The 24148-nt window shown below is 36.7% G+C and overlaps 1 protein-coding gene across 3 annotated transcripts in view; it reads right to left on the bottom strand.

The window, feature by feature from the left end:
* Nucleotides 1-24148, bottom strand: part of LOC307011911 (adhesion G protein-coupled receptor L3) — a 305103-nt gene that overhangs the window by 213865 nt on the left and 67090 nt on the right. For all 3 annotated transcript variants that reach the window (XM_079638009.1, XM_079638010.1, XM_079638008.1), the window contains exon 3: nucleotides 6639-6822. In XM_079638009.1, the coding sequence (XP_079494135.1) occupies nucleotides 6639-6708 (70 nt within the window). In that variant the 5' untranslated portion in view covers nucleotides 6709-6822. The remainder of the gene's footprint in view (nucleotides 1-6638; nucleotides 6823-24148) is intronic.

Here is a 24148-nt window from a genome sequence, read left to right as displayed (position 1 = left end):
TTGCTTATTACACGCCTACTAGAAAATAATCAAATGTACCGAAATGATCTGATGAGAAAAGACGTGAAACTTGCACAGTACGGTAAATCAGTTGCCCGAAACAACAGTCAATTACACAATCAGCCAAGAATTCCTGAGAGTTGTGTAGTGAAAATTACCTAAATTAAAATGCTATAAAGACGAAGACGTACAATGGAGGTTTTTCTGGTATGGAGGAACATCAGAATGCAACTGGAGTGAAGACGAGGAAACCGCAGACACAAAAACACACTAATTCAGGCAGCGCAGAGTTTCCTCAGGGTTGCATCATGGCGTAGATGAAGAAGCTCAGGTTATTTATTCAATGTGCATGTGAGAGGGATTGTATGTGTCAAACATACAGATACACACAGACATAATAAGGAAGGGCATTTTGATCCCTTTGTCTTCTTGAGTCCTCAACAGTCCTCTTGCCTTATACTGTTTAATTGTCGGTCTGTGATATGCGTAAGGTGGATGTTTTTGCCAGTTAAACATGTCATCATGTCCTGTGTTTGCACCACTTTAAACCCTTTCAGTATGAATGATGCTATTGCAGTGAAAGTTGTGTGTTTAGTACTGACACTCATCTACTGTGAAAATACGCCGTAAACACAAAACTAAAAAAGTCCCATTTGGTCTCTTGATTTCAACTGTGTGAAATGTTTGGAAGTTAAAAACAAAATCATCCATATTATTTCCTCCATCCAGATGTAATACAATCTAAATGTGTGTAGAGATATTTGAGGAGTTTAAAACATAGACCCTCTTCGTGTCTGGCCCAGTAATTCTATTTTAATTTTATTTGAGTAGAAGCGAACAAGTACTTGATTTTTACTGTTATGAAAGAAAAAAGTACTGATAAAAAGGGTTATTTTATTACCAAAACTTGTCACACAATATCAAAACAAATTTTAAATATTTGTGAAAGATGCTCACTCTTATGCTCACCAAGGTTGCTTTTACCTGATCAAAAATACAGTAAAAAAGTATTACACAGTAATATTGTAAAATATTATTATATTTTCAAATAAAATGTGATGAAAGCTGAAATTTCAGCATCTTTACTCCAGTCTTCAATGTCACATGATCCTTTAGAAATCATTTGGGGGGTTTTTGAGCATGAGAGACTTCTTTAAAAAAAGAAAAGAAAATGTGTACCTAGTTTGCTAAAATATCAATAACATAATGATCAATGAAAATAACAAAATACGAGGAAAAAATAAATGTATGCTTACAAATGGTATAAACATAAAATAATTATTTGTGAACAGTTTCTTTGTAAACTAGTTTAATATTATGGGCATTTATTTTTGTTATTTTAAAGTTATTCATAGTTTTTATGTAAAGCAGCCTATCTCGTACAGATGTTTTTACAGCATAAAGTCACTTATTTCTGAGAAATAAATTCAGAAAACAAAACTTTGTCATGTACTTATCTTCTCAAGTAAATGTATCGTGATTGAGGAATATTTTGTCATTAGCGGAGCCCCCGAAAGGGACATGGTGATGGAAAAAATATGAGATGGCAGAGGAAAAAAATTATTCAATGCTTTTGCATTCGCTCGCAAAAAAGCGAACGCAAAGTTACTCGGGCAATGTTTCTTGTGGGAACGCAAAACATTTGAAAGAGAACGCAAAATCGACATGTCATTTTTTTCCCATCACCATGTCCCTTTAGGGAATTTGCAGACATTTGTACTGGAAAACAAGACAAAAAACTGAGTAAGAAAATCTTTTTTTTTCTCTTTTTTTTTTTGCAGTGAAACAGGATTTGTGATCCGCTTAAAGGTTAGTAGGTGAAAGACAGAGAGAGATGTTAGGTAGTCTGGGATTAGCCTTTGATATTAAGTGACGTCTTTATTTTCTTGTAAACTCAAACTTGACTTTAATCTGTTGTTAAATTATGATAAAGGAGGACTGTCACAGGCTAGATGAATAAGAATGAATATGATTAGTTTGCTAGTTTCTCTGCTGAAATTTTACTTCAGTGGAGGTTTTCTTTAAGTCAACTCAGTATCAAATATACCATCAGGTACAGTCACCATGTACATACTATAGGCCAGATTTACTAAACATGGCAAATTAGCATGAGAATGCAAGTCCAAAAAAGCCCTGATGGGACTGGAAAATTCAGTGCGCACATTGGTTTAAAACATGCGTTTTTGACATAAATAATGGCGCAAATTCCAGTAGATTGACTTGCGCAAACCTCAGTAAATCACCTTGCATGATTCATTTAAATACTCTCCTCCCATAACTTTTGCGTCTGAAAGAGAAACTCCTTCAAATGCATATGCAATAATGTCAGCCGCAAAAATAACTGTTTCCACACCTTTTCAGTGCTCATTTTTTACGTGTCTTTTGCAAATTCTGACAGTAGTTTTTAAAATGCCAAAAGAGGGTTTGCACAAGCTGTTGGTCCTATATCGTAAGGTAGATTATGGATACTAAATTGATACTAAATTCCAAATTCAAAGTACGTTGAAAATCCCAGTTGTGCATGCGAGGGTTTTTCAAAGTACTGTTGGATCTGTGAAAGGACTTGAAGCCAAAGCGCTCAGAAGTTTTTAAATTGTGTAAACCTCATGACACACGATCAGAACAAATTTCTGCATAAACTGTCCATAAAACCATTCTTGCACATATTGATGCTTTCATTTTAATGCAACAATTTAATTAATTTAGATGCTGATGTTTACATGTACAGTAAACTACAGGTCAGAAGTTAGGAATACTTTTGAAATAAGTCTCTTTTCAGCAACATGATGGACTGCACTAAAACAAAAATGTGTTTAATTATTATTGCAATTTAAAAGAACTGTTTTCTATGTGAATATATATTCACTGATATATATGCGGATTTGCTGCTCAAGAAACATTTCTTACTATTATCAATGTTGAAAACAGTTGTTCTGCTTCATACTTTTGTGGAAACGTCTTTCAAAAACAAATCGTAATTATTCCAAATTTTGACCAGTATTATCCATACAACATTTTTATTATGAACTGTGAACACTGGGATTTAGCGAGTTTGATTATCAGTAGCCTACAGATATTTGACATTTTTTGGATGGATGACATTACAAAAGGCAATTTTCTTTGAAAAAGCATCCACACTGACAATGCATTCACCCTATAAAACCAGTAAGACAATAAATAGGGTCATCTTTGACCGAAAAACTTTGCGTTTTTTGTGGGGGGTTTTTTTTTTTAAATGTTTACTTCATTGTAATGGTACAAAACTTAATAAAGGTTTTTAACACTCATGGGAAATCATGGACATGATTAGAAAAGGTTAAATGGTCCTTTGAAAATGGTCCTTGTGCTACTCGCAGTCAAAAATGACCACATTGGAAATGAATGGGAGATTAATTTTATCTAGTGGAAGCGTTTGGTACTGCAGCCAAACAATATCTTAATGAAAGTAAATTTTTTTAGATATCAAGCTCAAATTTGGATCACAACTTGTTTAGATTTATGGCTTTGATTTTCTTGCAGTTTTATAGTAAAATGTGATTTTGAAAATATAATTTTCATATACAAATTGAAAATAGTTTTTGTATGCATTTTTCATTACAATACACATAAAATGATGTTACTTTAAGTTGACTTTTTAAAACTTTTTTCACTTCAGCAATATTCTGACAAGTGTCATCTATGAAAAGAGATCAAATTTAAGTCTGTGCTCTTAAAGCATTCAAGATTTATGACAGTTTAATTTGGAAAAAAAATGTTCAGGTTTATGCTCAAAAAGTACATGAATGGATTATAAATACAGCATTAATATAATTTAGTATAAAAAATCCCCCAAAAATACAAAATATTAAATAAAAAACATGATTAAAAAAGTTCTGTAATTTCTGTCGACGCGCACCATCCACATTTTAGAATATTATCAATGGAGACACAATGTGCAATCTAGATGTTAATACATCAGAAAGTAAGAAAATGTTCACATTATATTTGACCCTTTGTGATCATGCAACCTGCAAAAAAACGTCTAAACGTTCAGTCACGTAGCACACAGTGTCCTTCAAATTTCACATGAAAATATACATTTTGTAGACAACAATATCTCAGCTTGAATAGTGATTTATTCTTTCCTCTATGAAGGACAAAAACAATCCTTTAGGTAATTTAATTACAGCAGAAAGATTCAGTATCTTCAGAGGAACGGCTGCCTTTAATGCATGAGTGCCGTTTCCTTTTTTCTTTATAGCAATTCAAGTCAGAGACTGTAAAATCAGTGGATATGTGTGTGCTTTTAAAAGCTCTGAGGCTTTAGACCTGTGTAAGTCTATTTGTCAAAGCATATTGGGGAATGTGTGCGCTTTTCTGTTGTGTGTGCACTTAGACGGTTGTGTATTGAGTGGAAAACAGAACAATGCAGAACATTAGCTTTTCTAATTAGACGAGCAGGAATGCATGGTTACCTACAACGAAATGGTAAATAAATAATTACAGACCTCATGCTATTAGACATCTTCATGTCTAATTTTCTCTGGAAATCTCACTGCCCGAATCCTTCTATACTGTGCGCTGTTATTTTTCCCCAATCTACAATTACGTTACTCTCTGTAAGACATTCTGTGGCCAAATATCCTCTAAAATGATGGCAGCACCTCTAATCGCCCATTATGGTCATTTTCTCTTCAAGGAAGAGGTACACTGGTTTCGCTGAATCAATTTTTCTCCTTTCCAAAAACCTAGTGAGCTATACATATATATATATATATATATATATATATATATGGTAATGGCCAAAGGTGATGTCAGGAGGGGATTTTTTTTTTTAATGACCCTTCAAGTTTGATTGAACGATCCAAATATGAGACAAATATAGGGCTGCAACTAACGATTATTTTAATAATCGATTAATCTGTCGATTATTTTTTCGATTAATCGGATAAAAATAAAATAAAAAAGCATTAATTTCCAACCCTTTATTCAAAAACAGAACTGACAGTGCAAATGCACTGTGCAAAAAAATCTTACGAAAGTGCACAAACAGGTTGCTCCTTGAACATCCCTGAGCTGTTAAAGTAATATTTTTTTTTTAATTGACTAACACAAAAAACATACACATGTATGCTTTACATCTGCCAAATATATAGGACTTTTTTTTTTAAATAAAGTGCACAAAAAGATGTATATTTTTGTTTAAGGGACCTGAGCTGTCAGAACAATAAATAATTTTTAAAAAATAAAGAAAAATACAAATCAGAAAACTTAACAGGATTTGTTTAAACGTCAGAACTTGTTCTCCACACTACACTCACAGACGCACACACAGACGCACAAATTCTCACACTCACAGACGCACACACTCACAAAAAAATACAATGGAGTGACCACCTCGTATGGTGTGTATTTTGCAGCTCATCCTTTCCGAGCATATAGTGAAGTTTCTCTGAGTCATTTAGACAGAGTAAAAAGAATGAAAAATTCAGTGCTGCTCGGACACACTCGGTCTCTCTTGCGCGGAAATAGACTCGGCCTCTATCGCGCACTCTCAGAGGCACTCGGTCTCTCTCGCGCGCAAACACACTCTATATCGCGTGCTCTCGGACACACTCGGTCTCTCTTGCGCGTGCAGATCATAGACAGTATATAAGATGGGCACAGCGACCCCATAGATTTCAACGGAGAAAAGTGATGCCCATTTGAAGCACTCACTTCCTGATCGCCAGGCGAACTGCGCAGGCTCAAACTGAGCTTGACGACGTAGATGTGACGTGGGTCTTCTAGTAGATGTGCCGAGGGAAATCTGAATCATTCCTTCCGAATCTCGCAGAGACGGAGAGCGTGATTATTAGTTGTCAATGAGCTAGCAGCAGGAGCAACTTTATGAATCTCTATGGGCTTCTCCCTTGACTTTATGCCTCTACGTCCCCCCGATTGCTTGCGAGCTTCTCCGCCAGTCTATACGGTAATTTCTCTACAGTGCGACAGAGAGTCGCGTGGGTATGACGCAATCGTTAGCCTATTTTTTACAAAAACGGCTTCTACGAAGTCATAACGTAAGATACAAAGTAATGGAGCCTTTTATACATTGTCGTGTTTCTTTAGAAATAAATAATAGACAAATGGAGTCTTTGGACGCTTCAGATGTAAAGTTATTCGCTGTCAAAGTGATGCAAAAATGAATGGGAGTCAATGGAATGCTAACAGCAGGTGAAGTTCTGCTACAATGGCGGCTCCCGCGGAGGCTTCAGTTTCCGGCGGATGGATTAGCCCCTTGGTGCAGATACACTCGCGCGCAAACACACGTGTCTCAAGCGAAGTGTCGCCCGCATTTGTCCAGTCCGGCGCCTCATAGCTCTGAGCTCAACTAAAAAATTTTTTTTTTTTTTTTTTTTTTTTTTTACATCTCCGCGTCGTGCGACACAACGCATCGTTAATGAAATTCGTTGCCAACTATTTTGATAATCGATTTTTATCGATTTTATCGATTCGTTGTTGCAGCCCTAGACAAATATTTTATATTATTTAATGAAGCACACATCTCTAAACTTGGTTTATATCTTAAAGAAAAATGTATAGAAAAGAAAAAGAAGGAAAAAAAAAAGGAAATTGACTACAACATCAGTTCATATTTCAGTGGAAGTAAGACTCACCTAGAGTTGCAGGCTCCAGCAGACTGGCCAATAACAGCACTTGTAAAACCCCCATGGCCCCACCCCTCATTCTGGATTGGCCGGTTTGTGTGTGGCTCCTCCCCTTCCAGCAGATCGGTTAGGTGACTATGTAGTTCACTCAAGAGTCAGAGTGGTTCCTTTTGTTCAACAACTATAAAACCACCTATGAACACAAAAAGAAGACAACACTTTTTTTAGTGGTCAACCGGCATGGATTTTTCAATGGTACAGATACACTGAAAACTGTGTTTACATAATATTTATGCAAATGTATTTAATCATTGCCCTCAAAATTGAAAACATATTTTTTTTATAATAAAATGAAAGGCTGTCAGCAGATTTTGCAACTGGCACAAGGGGCAAATAACACTTCATAGCCCAAAGACAATCGTACAATCATAATCATTTGTAAGTTTTCCATCTATTTTTGGTTTTATTTAACAATTTGTAATCATTTTGGTTTTAGCTTTAGTTACCAATAACAACTGATTCAAATTAGCCAGGCATCATCTGATTTATCACTTTAATATTACAGGTTATCAGTTATTTATTATGTTGAGCACATCAAGGCTTAAACATCTCCAATTAAACCACCATCAAGTAGCTGCTTAGTAAAAAGTGCCATCATAAATCATAGTACTGCCATTGTTTGTTTTTGGACAAACACCAATACATTATGTTAATCATTAAAGCAATACAGTGTCATAAAGAATATGGCAATAATTCATTGTTACATCATAGTACCACAGTATTATTGTTTGATACTAGCACAGAGCACACAGTATGTTGATGTGTTAGTGTGATCTGATCTGCGACAACACAGTGTTTGACTATTTTTCCCTGAAGAAGAGGGAGCGATTTCTCCGGATGGCTGATGACAGTGATGGAATGTCCAGGGTCAAAGGTCACCTGACAAGGAAATTTTCACTCATCAAAAAAGAAAAAAGAAAAAAAAAAAACACTGCGCACTATTCTCCTGCAGGGAGTAAAAGAATAAATAACTCCATGTGGGAACTGATACGTGGGGTCCCATGATGCTTAGCAGCATTGCTTTAGTGTTAATTAGGATATAACACCACATAATGATCATAACAGGCATAACCCATATAGAGCCTGTATCTAGCAGAAGCAGCACAAACATCAAGCCTTTTACAGATTCAAAGCCACGAGAAGGTGTATTGCGAGCCACATAACGTAAGCTTCAAGTTACCCTGGTAACAAACAAGCTTTTCAACACCTAACTCTCCGTCGCTCACTCGATCCTTTCCCTTCCTGTGGAATCCCGTTGTTTTTGTGGCTCTTGGGATCTGGCTGATAAAGGATCCCGTGGAATGCCGGGGCGCTCGGCTCGCTGCACTGGATATGAATAGGTGCTGATGTTTACAGATTCTTCAGGCCTGAAATCTCCAAAGCACTTCAGACTGGGCAAAACCAAACACTGGAGCGCAGAGTTTCTACTGGACAACACACTACCATGACAGATATGACCCACAGAAACACTGCTCAGCTTACTTGCCAATATACACTGCCCAGCTAAAAAAAAAAAAAGTTGCTTAAATAGGCAAATGCTTAAGAGTCTATACTGGATCATTATTTCAGTGATTATTATGTTTCTAGCATGTTATATGTTTGGTAACAGTTCTTCTAACCCTATCTGATGGAGTGTGTAGCTTTTCATTTCTTTAACAACCATGTAGAAAGACACAATCATGGCCATATTCCAGGATGACAATGTCAAGATTCATCAGGCTCAAATTGTGAAAGAATGTTTTGGAGTGAGCATGAAGAATCATTTTCACACATGAATTGAGTCCAAAGTTAAATTCAGTGAAAGTGTTTTGCATGTGCTGGAGGAGACTTTACAGAGTGCTGGACTCTTGCATTGACAATACAAGATCTTGACCAAAAATGTATGCACCTCTTGATGTAAATTCATTATATGAAAAAAGTCATAAAGTCATTATGTGCCTTCTTCAAGCGACTTATTTTTTTGGCCGGGTATACCCATTTATTTTAATATATAATATACGCATTTTATTTCAGCTTTATTTAAATTACCCCCAAAAAATTATTGTAATAGTTACAGATTTAACAAGTATAGTTAGAGTTAACAATAAAAGTTTAACAAAAAGTTAACATTTTATGTCGACTGTAACTATCAAGTAAAATATATTTCGAATACATGTAATTGTACAAATCTTGTTGCACCACATTACCACCACTAGCTTTATTATTATTAAATAAAAAATAGATGTTTTTTTAAATAAATAATATTTCAACAAAACCACTTCAGACTTTTTCAAATAACAAAATTACTAAACCTTAAGTTCAAAATTAAAATGAAAGCTGAAATTCTATGTAATAATAAATACTATACAAGTATATCAATAATTCTATAATAAAGTCTAAAATATAGTAAATTTATATGTTATTATCTGTGCATTATCTTGTAACGACATCTCTTCTCTGATGATGCGTATACTTGCGTTAGGGCGTGGCAACCGGTCACTCACATGAGATCCACCAATAGCAAACCACAACTATCCAATCAATTTCTCATTAACAAAATTAAGTACCACCCTACATTTGTTCTTGTTCTGGAAGCCGTTTCACTCTGATATACATCACAATATCGAATAAAACACGTTCACAACCTCCATTTCAGAAAGAGTTCACCTCAAAAATAAAAAACGAGTAATCATTTACTCACCCTCATAACACTGTCACGTTTTTGGTTATCTCATGCTTTTGTTGTCTGGGAAACAGTAGCATGACACATTCAAAATGTTGTGTTCACTGTTTTCTAAGTCATATGTGTTTGGAACAACATGAGAATTAAACATTTTTTGGAACAAACTGTTTCTTTACAATGTGTGATTTCACTTTTCACCCATGACGCTGAATAAACTTGTCTGGTTGTTTTATGTGTGTGTGTAAAAAAGTTGCTGTGTGTGCGCATCTTCACAGTAATGTGTGCAGAATGTGATAGAGGAATCAGCCAATCAGAGCAGAGAAGGGCATCCTGGGAAAAGCAGGGGAGCAGACGAGGGCTGAATCCCCAGTGTCAGCGCAATCGCTGGGCTTTTTTGAACCATGATTCCCTGTCGTCAGCGAGTGCATTGGGCTTGTTGCTCACCGACTCAACCACAACTGTCATGCACTTCCAGAAAGAAACAGGTCTGAATAAAGACACACACGCACACCATTATCATGTGCATATGTGACAGAGGGAGTTGTGAAGTCACATAGAGTATGTGAAAAACATGACACGTTTTAAACACGCATGCACACACAAACAAGTGGCAGCACATAGTCAGCTGTGGCTGTGGGATTTGAGCTAAATGTGTTTCTCTACATCTATAAATGAGGGTGAGATTTTTCAGAAATTATCACGTGCTGTGCTCTCTCTCTCTCTCCCTCTCTCCCTCTCTCTCCCTCTCTCCCCCTCTCCCCCTCTCCCCCTCTCTCCCTCTCTCCCTCTCCCTCTCCCTCTCCTCTCTCTCTCTCTCTCTCTCTCTTCTCTCTCTCTCTCTCTCTCTCTCTCTCTCTCTCTCTCTCTCTCTCTCTCTCTCTCTCTCTCCCTCTCTCTCCCTCTCTCTCCCTCTCTCTCTCTCTCTCCCTCTCCCTCCCTCTCTCTCTCTCTCTCCGAAACAAAATCTCCACGTTTAACCAAATGGAATTTCCTTCCTTTGAGGATCGACGCAAATCTGGCGAAGGTTTCAGGCCAGAAATACGCTCATTAGCTCAAACTAGTTTTGGATCTTCTTCAAATTAAAATTACCACAGGAAACATTTTAAGGTCACACACTCGCCACAGTGTTAACATATGCTCAAACACTCACAGATGCAAACAAACTCTGGAGAGAGAACCGACTGCTGTGAATACGACCTCTTGGCACGTGCTACAGCTCCATTAGGCGCTAAACACACACTCACAACTAGATTGCTAATTCACTGTAAAGGTTGACCTCACTTAATAAAAATAAGGCAATCTAGCACATTCAACTAAGGTTACTTAGTTAAAGTTTCAGGAATTTCTTTGCTGTAAGAAGCTTTTTGCTCGCAGGTTTCTCTATTCGTTACATCGCGAGACCTGATATCACGCGATACTTTCTGACACGGCGCACCAGCCCAAAGTTGTAAGGGTTGATTTTTTTGTTTTACCATTTTCAACAAAAAAGTTGAGGAGAAAGGTACTGACGATTTCAACCGTTGGAGACCAACGTCCCCCATCCCCCCAACACCCCCACTGGAATTGAACATTTCAATATTTTATCTTAACTAATATTTTAAAAGCACTTCAGAATTGTTAGAATTGTTCACATAACACAATTACTGAACAAACTAAATGAAAACTGAAAATCTAAAAATAAAAGCTAATTCGAAATTTTAGTATGTAAGATGTTTTTGGTCACTTTATGCTTTGTTGTCTGTGAAACGGTAGCATGTCATGTCAGAAAAGTAAGCGGTTCTTAAACAGAAGCAGACGCAAAGTGGAGCAGACTGTAAGCTGCTTGTTGAAAGCCTACTGTACATTAATAAAAATAAGGCAATCTAGCACATTCAACTAAGGTTACTTAGTTAAAGTTTCAGGAATTTCTTTGCTGTAAGAAGCTTTTTGCTCGCAGGTTTCTCTATTCGTTACATCGCGAGACCTGATATCACGCGATACTTTCTGACACGGCGCACCAGCCCAAAGTTGTAAGGGTGGATTTTCCGCTCACATGGGGGGTGCGAGACGACCACCATTCAACCCGAAAAAAGTAATATAACGATTCCAATGACTCCGAAGCTCTTCAGTTAAGGTAAAAAACCTGCATAGTTCACCTTTAAATACTTTTGAATTTAAAAATGATTGTCAATGCAACTAAAGATTGTTTAGCATTTAGCAATGCAGGCGGTTACAATCCTTGTTCTTTTCTCTTCTTTCATTCTGTTTGACTTTCAAAGCGATCTACATGATGCGAACAGTAGGCTATTTGCCTCTTAAAACAAGAGGCAAACATTTTCTCCTGCTAGGCAAATAAACTGCATACAAAAGTGAGATGCACATATACCTCAACACAACACACATCTCAAACATGGTGGTGATCAACAAATGTTCATTCAGTACAAATATGAACACCGACAGCTGCAGCATGAATTTAGCCAGTAAATGCATGACTTTATTCAAGCTGCAATGCATGCTGGGAACTGGCTCAAGATTGTTCAACGATTACTCAATTTGGAAAGTTGGGACAACATTTGGATGAGCTTTGGACAAATACTTGAGAATCTAAAAAAGGCCAACAAAACAACTTTTGTTAACAACATGTTTAGAGTATTCTTGTTTAGTTCACTCAAGATAATAAACTGACTCTGTTCAACCTTGTTTTATAGATTTTAAATACTTCTGTTTAGCTTTAATTAATAGCTTTACTTATTTGTTTTATATTGTTTAATTATATATATATATATGAAACATATTTGGGCGAATAGGCTGAAATACAATAATCAGATGTAAAAAATAAATAAATTATATTTTAACATCAAATATTAATGTTTTTTTATTTCGCTTCATTTCAATGACGAAAAATGAAATTGAAACTAAATTTGTTTTGATGAAACTGAATTTGAAAAATTAAACAGACATTTTTAACAGTTTTAGTTAATAACATCACTGTATTAAACACACATGGCAATTTGCTTTGGATTCATGTCATTGTTTTGTTTTTGTTTTACCATTTTCAACAAAAAAGTTGAGGAGAAAGGTACTGACGATTTCAACCGTTGGAGACCAACGTCCCCCATCCCCCCAACACCCCCACTGGAATTGAACATTTCAATATTTTATCTTAACTAATATTTTAAAAGCACTTCAGAATTGTTCACATAACACAATTACTGAACAAACTAAACTGAAAATCTAAAAATAAAAGCTAATTCGAAATTTTAGTATGTAAGACGTTTTTGGTCACTTTATGCTTTGTTGTCTGTGAAACGGTAGCATGTCATGTCAGAAAAGTAAGCGGTTCTTAAACAGAAGCAGACACAAAGTGGAGCAGACTGTAAGCTGCTTGTTGAAAGCCTACTGTACATGCAACCACTCATAACACTCATTCTCAGAGCTCTCGTAGTGCAGTTGGGAAATGATCAAATGTCCAATAAATGGCACAATGAGAAGTTTTTTCTCACCCACACATCTTTAAATGTGTGTTATCTGACCATCTATGTGTGTGTTTGTGTGTATGTAGGACAGAGTCCATATCATGATAACGATCAGGGTGTGCGTTGGTTTCCTCGTGTGGAGCGACAAGAGCTTTCATTAAGATGATCTTCACTCACACAAACACACACTGAGAAACACAATCCTGCGACACAAACGTTATCTGATGGGAGTTGAATGTAATGCTTCCACCGCAATGAATAACCTGAATACCTCTCGATCCTTACAGTGTTTCAAAGGCAGCACACTAGTGATACTCCTCAAGCAGGTTGGTTAGCACCTATAGTGATTTGAACACCAGTAAGCCTAAGCATTTAAGGGATTGTTCACACAAAAATGAAAGTTGTCATCATTTACTAATCCTTTCTTACTTTCTTACTCAACACACACACGCACGCACGCAAAATAATATTGAATATCTTTGGTAACCAAACACAGTTGGTTTGGTCTGAATTGTATTGTGCATGTGCAAAAACATTTGCATAAAAAGTAAAAAAGAAAAGTTAAAATAGCAAAAAAATTTGCATTACTGAAATTGCATTTTTACCCGGAAGAAAATAAATAGTTGAATAAAGTCGTATTTTTTGTTGTTGTTTTTTGCGCACAAAAAGTATAAAACATTTTTTTACTTGAATTGGACCATCGAAAGTCAGAAGCACAGACATAAAGTGAGATGGAAAAACATGAAAACAGAGTATATGTATGTGTATAAAACTGGGCATACTTTGTATAAATTCATTCTACTTCATATAATCCAACTTTATTTGAAGAGCTTCTGTATAAAGCACTGCTGTTTCACTCAGGAAATACAAGTTTAGTTTATCTAGAAATCCAAAACTAATGAAAACTTGCCATTACTCAAGAATACAAAGTGGACACACACACCAGATTTGCATTGTGTTCCCTCACTTTGCATGATTTTCCATTGTGGATTAAATGTAAAAACAATTCCTCTAGACACACACTGCCATTCAAATCACACACACACACACAATCACAGTAAGCTTTAATACATTGCTTGTGTTAGTCATATCAAGGAAGAGGGGCTTAATAAAGTGTGTGTGTGTGTGTGTGTGTGTGTGTGTGTGTGTGTGTGTGTGTGTGTGTGTGTGTGTGTGTGTGTGTGTGTGTGTGTGTGTGTGTGTGTGTGTGTGTGCGTGTGTTGAATATGTGTATTGAGTGTCCAAAATGTCCACTGTCAACGGGGTCCCATTCCATAATTACACATTCAGAAAATATCAGTGCAGTGGCTAATTGGTGTGGTCTAAGTCATCAGCGTGTGCGTGTGTGTGTGTGTGTGTGTGGTGTGGTGTGGTGTGGTGTGGTGTGGTGTGGTGTGGTGTGGTGTGGTGTGGTGTGGTGTGTGTGTGTGTGTGTGTGTGTGTGTGTGTGTGTGTGTGTGTGTGTGTGTGTGTGTGTGTGTTCTGAGCAATCAGTGATGTTAATTTGTCTGGTTTTGGATGCGGTTCCCTTGCAGGCTGTGTCCGAAACATGAAAAAAAAACTGCCATACTTCTCAGGCAGTAAACAGGGATGTTAAGGCATCAGGGCTGAATCCAATGTTTGTGTAACATTCTGCCTTTGGAAATGCCTTCAAACTGGTCAGTTTTTGAAGGCAAAATTGCAGCCTCCATCAGGATGTGGTTGGATGAATAAAAAAAAAAAGTATTTTGACATAATTATTTTAAAAAAGTATACATATTTTACATATTTTATGCCAGAGTACACCAATGTTCAAACGATTCGGGTCAGTAAGACTTTTTTTTTTTCTTCAAGAAATTAATACTTGTATTCAGCAAGAACACATTTAATTGATTAAATGTGACTTTTATAATGTTTCTATTTCAAATAAATGCTTCTCTTTTGAACTTTCTATTCAGCAAAGAATCTTGAAAAAAACATGTCTCCACAAAAGTGCAAAGCAGAGCAATTTTCAACATGGATAATAATCAGAAATGTTTCTTGAGCATGGAGTATCAGCATTTTAGAATGATTTCTGAAGGATCATGGGACTGAAGACTGGAGTAATGATGCTGCAAATTCAGCTTTGCATAAATTACATTGTACACTATATGTGACCATGGACTGCCAAACCAATTTTATTATTTTTAAACTTGAAATACATAACCCGAAAGCTGAATAAATAAGCTTTGCATTGGTGTATGGTCTGTTAGGATAGGATCATATTTGGCCGAGATACAACTATTTGAATATCTGGAATCTGAGGGTGCAAAAAAATAAAAACATTTTGATAATTGCCTTTGAAGTTGTCCATTTATATTAGCAATTATACTGTATTCACTCACAAAAATAAATGTTTTACATATATAGGAAATTTACAAAATATCTTCATGGAACAGGATCTTTACTTAATATCCTGATTTGTTTTATTCCTGATTTTTTCACATATATTGCCATATAGAACATCTATTTTGAAATAAATAAATGCAGTTTTGGTGAGCAGAAGAGACCCCAGGGTCCCATGTATTGCTCTTGTACAATATACTATGTATTAGATGATGTGATTTTTGATATACTCAAATATGTTAGCAGATCTTTCGAAAGTTCTTTCTCAGTTTTCTTACTTTGTAGGAACATCCCTAAAAATGATCATTATGTTTTAGTCAAGTTTTAAAACCCTGTTTGTTATTTGGCAAGACATCATGTTTGTGCTCTCCAGCCAGACCTTTTCTGGACCTTGCCAAACTTTAATAACCCTAATTTTTAAATGTCGATAATCACAGTATAAAGGGTGTTTATTTTTATTTTCCATGTTAGCATGTTACTTGCAATAAAAAAGTGCTCAAATCGAATAATTACTCAGAAAAAAAAAATGTTGATGGTGCAAGCAGTTGAATAGTCCAGCCATAGAATGCATAAACAACTACTTATTAGACCAGATCTCATGTCACGTTTTAACCCTGTAAAGCCTGACATATGAAATAGCAGTCAGAAAAATAAATGTAGTATAATTATAACATTTTATTGAACCTTAAAAATCCAAAAAAAGTTATATTTCTGACATACTTCAAGCACTCACACTACTTCTGACACGAAGAAGCTTGGTCGAGTCCAGTGTGGACACTGTCATACAGGCTTTATAGGGTTAATATTGCACTGTAAACCCAATGGGCCCTATCTTGCACCCAGCGCAATTGACTTTGAACACCGACGCATGTATCATTCCTATTTTGCACCCGCGCACAGCGGACTTTTCCCTCCACAGACGCACGTCGGTAAATTAGGGAATGAATTTGCGCTCGCGGGGGCGGTTCAGCGCAAAGAGGAGGCGTGATCCGGCGCAAAACTTCCATGGTGCTATTTTCCAGATTTAGAAAGCAATTGCGCCACTGACCAAGAAAAAAAAACAGTCTAAAGACAGTGGCGCGTTGCACGTTAGTGAAATGGTATTGTAAGGGCGCGTGCTTGGCCATAATGTAGCGTGTGAAGAACGCGCATACACTTTGATTCTCTAATATAAACAGACGCAGCAGTTTTCATTTTTGCAAATCATACATTATTACAAGGAAAAATATTAACACACGAGGGAAATCATTGTTGTGTCCGTGAAGATGTGAAAAAGATCTATCTAGATAAAAAAAATAAAAAATCTACACATTAGGCTACACATTTACCCAAATTATACGCCTGTTTAACCGAAGCTAATTTGGGTGGGTTTCTCCCATCATCCCCAATGTCACTTCTCTGTGTTTTACGGCCCTGACGAGAACATCGGTCTCCTCGGCTGTGAACCGCTCCTGGCGTGCGCCTGACAAATCCGCCGTTATAATAGCAATCCGCCATGGAACAAGCGCGCCGGCTCTTAAAGGGAATGTGAGAGGACGCTCTGATTGGTTTATTTCACGTTACGCCCAAACCACACCTATGAATAATGAAGCTACTTCAGACCAACCCCTTTTACATTTGCGCCAGGCGCAAGAGTCATTTATCCTGCTGGGAAAATAGCAACAGCGCCGGGATCCGCCCACAACGTTACTTGCGCTTTGTGCTTTGACACTTGCGTTTCAGATCGTTAAAATAGGGCCCAATAAGTTAACTCAACTCAAACCGATTGAGGAAACTGATTGCCGCAAACCATTTAATTTTAAAAATAAATACATATGAGTATTGTGAACTTATATTGAGTCATATTCACTCATAATTTATTGTTGGTTTAGTCAATCATTTTGAGTATACGTAACTTGAATATTTTAAGTTCATTCCATTAATTTAAACTAACTGGTTTGAGTTAATTTAATAAATCTAATCAAGTCTAAACAACTATATAGCTACTCAAATGGTTTTAGGAAACCGATTGCCGTAAATGATTTAAGTTGATTTAACTCAAATTAATAAAGTTATATAAGACAAAGGAAAATCATTGCTATAAAGCAATGGTGAAAGAAAAGCATGCAGTTATTAACAGTATTTATTGAAAAATCATTTATTTTACAAAATCTTCTCATGCATGAATGTTGTGCACACAGCTTTAAGTAAACTGATGCAATAAACACACTTTCCTAAATGTTCTCTCTTAATTCATTTTAGTGAATTGGTTCATTTGGACAGTCATCAGGGGTTACGTCCCATTGTGTAACCCTGACCCTGACATTTAACCCTCGCAGTGGTGGACATTTGGTGTCCTTCGTCCCGACACACATCTTTCTAGGACCGGATTTGTCCTCGGGGGGGCCAAAGTAATATCACCTTGTCCTTACGGACAGATTGAGCAATAAACTCTCCACCCTATGATTCATACAAGCACCACACAACAGAATGAGCTCTGGGATGCAGCCACCGAGACGAGATGAACAGATGGAGGAAGAGAGGTGTGTTGAAAAATGAACAGCGGCTGATCCCGCATCACATGATCAGAGCTCGCGCCATTGGATGCTGGCAGTGATTGAAGGACCCAGTGGCCAATCAGACGTCCCACGTGGAGGACCATATTGTGCCCTCAGCGGGAGGAATGCAGATAGATAAACTGTGCCCAGATCAACAGTGTGTGTGTAGAACTGTACAACTCTGCATGGATTTGTCTTTCAGTCCCTCAGCAGGCGTCTTTAGTCAAAATAAGTGCACGGAGATCAAACCGCAACAAAATCCATTGTGTGTATCAATCAAGTTATCATGCTTTTCACTTTAGAATAATGATACAAATAATTAGTTATTGCTCCAGAAGGATGTGGAATACTTCAGTCATTACTAGTGGGTTACCATGACCTTCACTTTAGAATTAATTATACATGATGCATTATTCATGTTAATTATGAACCTGTAAATAGTTGTTCTTAGTAGTCCTCTGGGAGGTATAAAAAAAAAGTAGTTATTGATTAGCTAATAGTGAACCACCACATTCGACTAAGTGCTATCACTTACTAATTCATTAATCAGAGTTTATTGTTAGTAAATGTGTAGAGTGTTAATAATGCGTTGCTCGTTTGTTCCTGTGTAGTTATTCATTAATGATGGAAAAGTATTCAAAAGTGTTACCAGAATTTCTAATAATAAAACATTTCTAGAAAAAAAAAAAAAAAGATGAATGTATAAGGTAGATGAATAATGTATAATGAATAATGTAGGATGCACAAAGTTGATCACCTGCTAGTTAGTGTCCTTGGTTATGGATTACATTCAGCGGTCTGTTGTTAAGTTCCTTGTGTATTTATACCCCGTTTCTTTCAGTTCATTGTCAGTTCTCGTCTATATTCGAGTAGTTTGTGTGATCATTCTCGCTGCCTTTCTCTATGTGTTATCTTTGTGTTTATTAAAGAAAGTTAGTATTTAATATTCCTAGTCTTCATTCTGAGAACTACCAGATCAGTTGTGACACAAAACTAAACTCGCTGAAAAGCATTTGCAAACTCGCGGGGTGTGAGTGCCTCATATTTCGTCTTTGTTATAACATGCTGCTAGCAACAACAAAAGATTATTTTGCTTGATTTTCTTTCTCACTTTCTCAGTGTGTGTGTGTGTGTGTGTGTGTGTGTGTGTGTGTGTGTGTGTGTGTGTGTGTGTGTGTGTGTGTGTGTGTGTGTGTGTGTGTGTGTGTGTGCACACTGTAAAAAAAATATTTTCATGATTTGTTATCACAACTTTTTATCTTTTGTCAAATCAACTTCGATAACTAATGTGTGAGGATAACATACTATTTTGAGTTTCTGTTTTCATTCTTTTTCATTGTATTAACTTAAATTTTTAATTACAACGAACTAAAAATTAAGGCAACAAGGTAACTTGCTTTAAGTTAAACCAACATTTTGTGTGTGTGTGTGTGTGTGTGTGTGTGTGTGTGTGTGTGTGTGTGTGTGTGTGTGTGTGTGTGTGTGTGTGTGTGTGTGTGTGTGTGTGTGTGTGTGTGTGTGTGTGTGTGTGTGTGTGTGTGTGTGTGTGTGTGTGTGTACAGCATTTATGCTAATATGAAGTTGGATTGTTTTTGATAATGTTATTACAAGAATCTGAATTTGTCGGAATTACCTTTCTTGTGGAGACCGTTAAAACCGCACTTATTTTAAGATCATATTCACACAAACACTCAGACACACACACACACGTTGGGTTTTCATGTTTTGTAGGGAATTTACATGGACATAATGATTTTTATACTGTACAAACCGTGTATTCAACCCCCTAAACCTACCCATTACAGAACATTTTCTGCATTTTTACATTTTCAAAAAATATAATTCTGTATGATTTCTAAGCTTGTTTCCTAATGGGGATCAAATATTGTCCACACAAGGACCAGGATTTTGCATATCTTTGTGGCGACATTTTGTCCCCATAACAGGGTTTACCAGGACGCACGCGCGCGCAAACACACACACGCACGCACACGCACGCACACACACACACACACACACACACACACACACACACACACACACACACACACACACACACACACACACACACACGTCTGGCTTGCTATCTTTGTAGGGACCCTCCATAGACGTAATGGTTTTTATACTGTAGAAACTGTATATTATCTCCCCTTACACTAACCCTACCCCTAAACCTTCCTATCACACAAAACTTTCTGCTATTTTAGATTTCAAAAAGATAATTCTGTATGATTTAAAATATTGTTTCCTCATGGGGACCAAAAAAAAGCAACTGGAATGAACTAATTTAATAATGCAATTAACTAAGCATAACTATTAATATGCGCTTGTTTGTTTACTGAAGTCGACATGAGACGACATTTTAAACCCATTTTTATTTCCAGATCATGATGCATTTCACACTTAAACAGGATGATTAACATGAAGAAAATGTAGGGTGGGACTTGATTTCACAAATGTCATGCCAGACTGCCATTATGTCACGGCAAGTTTTCAGAAACACTGCATTGCACTTACAACAGTAGCCTAAACTAGGGCTTAAATTGATATTTGGCCACTGGTTAACCTTTCTCTCCATCCGCAGAAAGGAAATTTGTTTCAGAGGGAGAGCAAGTGATTATATTTTGATGAAAGATTACAGAGACAAACATCTTTTTATACTGTAACATGCAATGATGAATCGTGTGCAATAAGACCAGCAGCAACATATTAAGAATGTACATTTGGCCAATATTAGATTTAACGTGGGCTTAGATTTATTTCTGTATTTATTGTTTTATGAATATGCAAATTTACACTTTACAATGCGGGTGCACTAATAATAACGCACAGACTAATGCACGGGTAATTATGGGTTAATGTATGACTCATGAAGAACTAAACCATTCATTAATGATTGCTGCATCAGCAACTAATAAGAGTCTATCTTATTAATAGATTAAGTAATATATAAATTGCTATTAATTAAATGTGTCATCATGTATTAATTCCTAACAACATATAGTATTCACTAATAGTGCAAATTAATGTGTTAATTATCTCAACCACGCCGTGCATTTTAACATAGTTAAATTAATCTTTAAAGATTAAACAGCTTTAATCATTGTTATGACTTTGCTTGTCGAGTCACATGACTATTAACTCATTATTAAGTAATATATTATCTTTGTTTATATAAAAAATGATTGAGTGTTGTGCAGTTTGGGGGTTTAACACGAACAAACACAGGCGAATACAAATACTTCCCGGCTTTATGTAAAATCACAGAGTTATGAGGCAACAATACAGTCAATTCTTTGAATCACCAACTGATGAGATCATGATGTTAGATTTTCACTGGGCTGCGGTTTTCAACCATTGTGATTCCATCTAAAGGGAAAAATATTCTGTGGACAACGACTGAGGAAAGTACAGCCATAAATCACAGCGACAGAGAGAGAGAGAGAGAGAGAGAAAGGAGAGGGAGTGAAATTCATAATGAAGGAAAGCATTGTCTATATTCAAGGGCCAATGAGGAGCTTTCTGATTGCAAATGCATCAAATTAATAATGAAAATGAAGCATTTTTAGTAAATAGTCTCAAAACTAACTAGCAACATTTACATTTCTGTTTAGTAATGAAATCATGTGTTTCACATTTAAATCCAAACAGCACGTATTAAACTGAGAAATACTCTACAATAATCTAGATAACAACTGAAGTAAGAGAATTATGGAAGCTCGTGTCCGTCATGAATAATGAATAGTAAAAAAGGTAATTGCAACTCTTACAATTCAGATTTTTTTTCCCTCGCAATTGCAAGTTTATATCTCACAATTCTGAGAGGAAAAAAAGTCACAATTGTGAGATAAAAAGTCACAATTGAAAGAATGTGACATGGGGCCCTATCCTGCACCCAGCGCACATGACTTTGTACGCCGACGCATGTATCATTCCTATTTTGCACCCGGCGCACAGCGGACTTTTCCCTCCACAGACGCACGTCGGTAAATTAGGGAATGAACTTGTGCTCCCGGGGCGGTTCAGCGAAAAGAGGCGGTGTGTTCCGGCGCAAACGTTCCCTTGTGCTATTTTGCAGTTTCAGAAAATAATTCCGCCACAGACCAGGAAAACCCTAGTCTAAAGTCAGTGGCGCGCTATTCAGATGCTATTTTAAGGGCGCATGCTTGGCCATAATGTAGTGTGAGAACAACACGCATACACTTTGCTTCTCTCATCTAAACAGAACGCAGCAGTTCCCATTTTTGCAAACCATACATAATTACAGGGAAAAATATTTCTGAAGACTGCGAAATCACCTTTACCATCATGCAAGTTGCGTGCGCCTGGCAAATCCGCCGTTATAATAGCAATCCGCCATGGAACAAGCGCGCCTGCTCTTAAAGGGAATGTGAGATGATGCTCTGATTGGTTTATTGCACGTTACGCCCAAAACCACACCTATGAAAAATGAAGCTACTTCAGACCAACCCATTTTAGATTTGCGTCAGACGCAAGAGTCATTTATCCCGCCTACAAATTTACTTGCGTTTCGCATTTGACACTTGCGTTTCAAATCGTTAAAACAGCGCCCTTAGAGTGAGATTTAAACTTGCAATTCAGACTTGTCCCTTTGTGATTACATCTTGTGAATATGATTTTCTTTCTTTAGAAATGTGAGACAGACTTGTCATTTTGACTTTTTGGTGAATTGTGAATTCTGAGAAGAATTGTCAAGTGATCCTTCAGAAATCATATTATGCTAATTTGCTGCTCAAGAAACGTTTCTTATTATTATCAATGTTGAAAACAGTTGTGCTGCTTCATATTTTTGTTGAAAACCATGACACATTTTATTCAAACCAAAACATTTATGTTTCGATAGAGCCACAGAGACAGTAGTTGACAGCATATTGAATTGGAATAAGAGAAAGTACTTTAATAAAAACAGGACACTGATCGCTCCAATTTTAAATCAACAAAGACATCGACTTACAACTACATGGAGTACAATGGGACTGCTCTGGATTTGTTGCATCATGTGCCATTTGCTTCCAGTCTAGACATGGTATACAATATGAGAAGATCTGTGATTGGTCCGTGTCAAATTACAGCCAATCAGAGTTATAGTGCCGTGAAAAATTCCGGAAGTCGTGGAAACTGAAATTTGATCTTGAACGATCCAGGACTCGGAAAAGGTGATAGATAACAGTACAAGGAGGAGAGGCGTACTTCAGAAGGAGTAATTTTACCTGCATATATCCACAAACAAACACAGACACACACTAACAGAAAAGCACCATATCTCTTATTACATTTCTTTCTCTCTTATCTGTCCTCTCTCTCTCTCGCTCTCCGTCTGTCCTTTGATGGTCTGTTGGGAATGCGGCCCTCTGCCTGAATAACTTCTCCTCCATTCAAATTCAAAGCGATCCGTGGCTGAATGCGGCTCCCTCTTCACAGAGGCTTTTTATTGAGTAATATTTTCATCTTTTCATCTATGGGAAGATTGTAAATCTCACGGCTTCAGAGTGAGAAGAGAGACAGGCAACAGCGTATAAACCCTCTATCCTGTTTGCGATCACGCACGGCAAATGCATAATAAGACATGCAGAAATGCTCATAAACTTATAAACAACTTTTCTCTCAGTCGGATCTCTGGAGAGATGTGTGTGTGTGTGCGTGTTTATGCTAAAATTTAAAATGGCCAGGGCCGTTTTTCAAAAATTGATGACAGTCATGCATAAATTATGCAAAACTTTGTCCTTGTGCCAAGTAACACATCTATGGAATAATGATCGAACTGATTTTGGTGGACCAGAAGAAACGGAAACAGTGGGAAAGATCTCAGCATCCTTTGCTCTCGCCGAACATTTTGGACAGGTGAACAAATAGCGGATGGTGATTGAAACCATGAAGCGCCACCATAAAAGTAGTGTATATTCCTTTATTTCAGTTTTTACCTTGACAGAAGGGCTGTATGACTAATCAAAATACAACTGAAATTGATGCGAATGGCTTGGTGCGATTTAGGATGCTCTGAGTTTGGGTCGATATAACATGAATTTGTGAACGCAACATGCATCATCCATCATCCATCTTCCCAAACTTGTAATAATAAGAAGCGCTTATCAACAAAAAGAGGCGCTATACGCTTTATTCTCTTATAACAAAAGTTCAATAGTTTGAAAATTAAGAAATTAAGATACTAGTAGTCAAGTCAAGTCATCTTCATTTATATAGAGCTTTTAACAATGTAGACTGTAGATAATAGTATGCAGATAATAGTATTTTGGTAGATAATAGTATGTAATCTTGCGGTTGTAATGTAAAATAAAAATGATTAATATTATATATTATTAATATATTATGATTATATAAATGTATGCATGTATGTATGTACTGTATGTGTATGTATGTACGTACGTAGGTACGTATGCATGTATATATGTATGTATGTAT

This window comes from Phoxinus phoxinus (assembly GCF_949152265.1).
Source record: "Phoxinus phoxinus genome assembly, chromosome: 2".
In the NCBI taxonomy this organism is placed as follows: Eukaryota; Metazoa; Chordata; class Actinopteri; order Cypriniformes; family Leuciscidae; genus Phoxinus; species Phoxinus phoxinus.
Note: the sequence above shows the minus strand (reverse complement) of the source record. Positions and strands in the feature narration are given on the sequence as shown.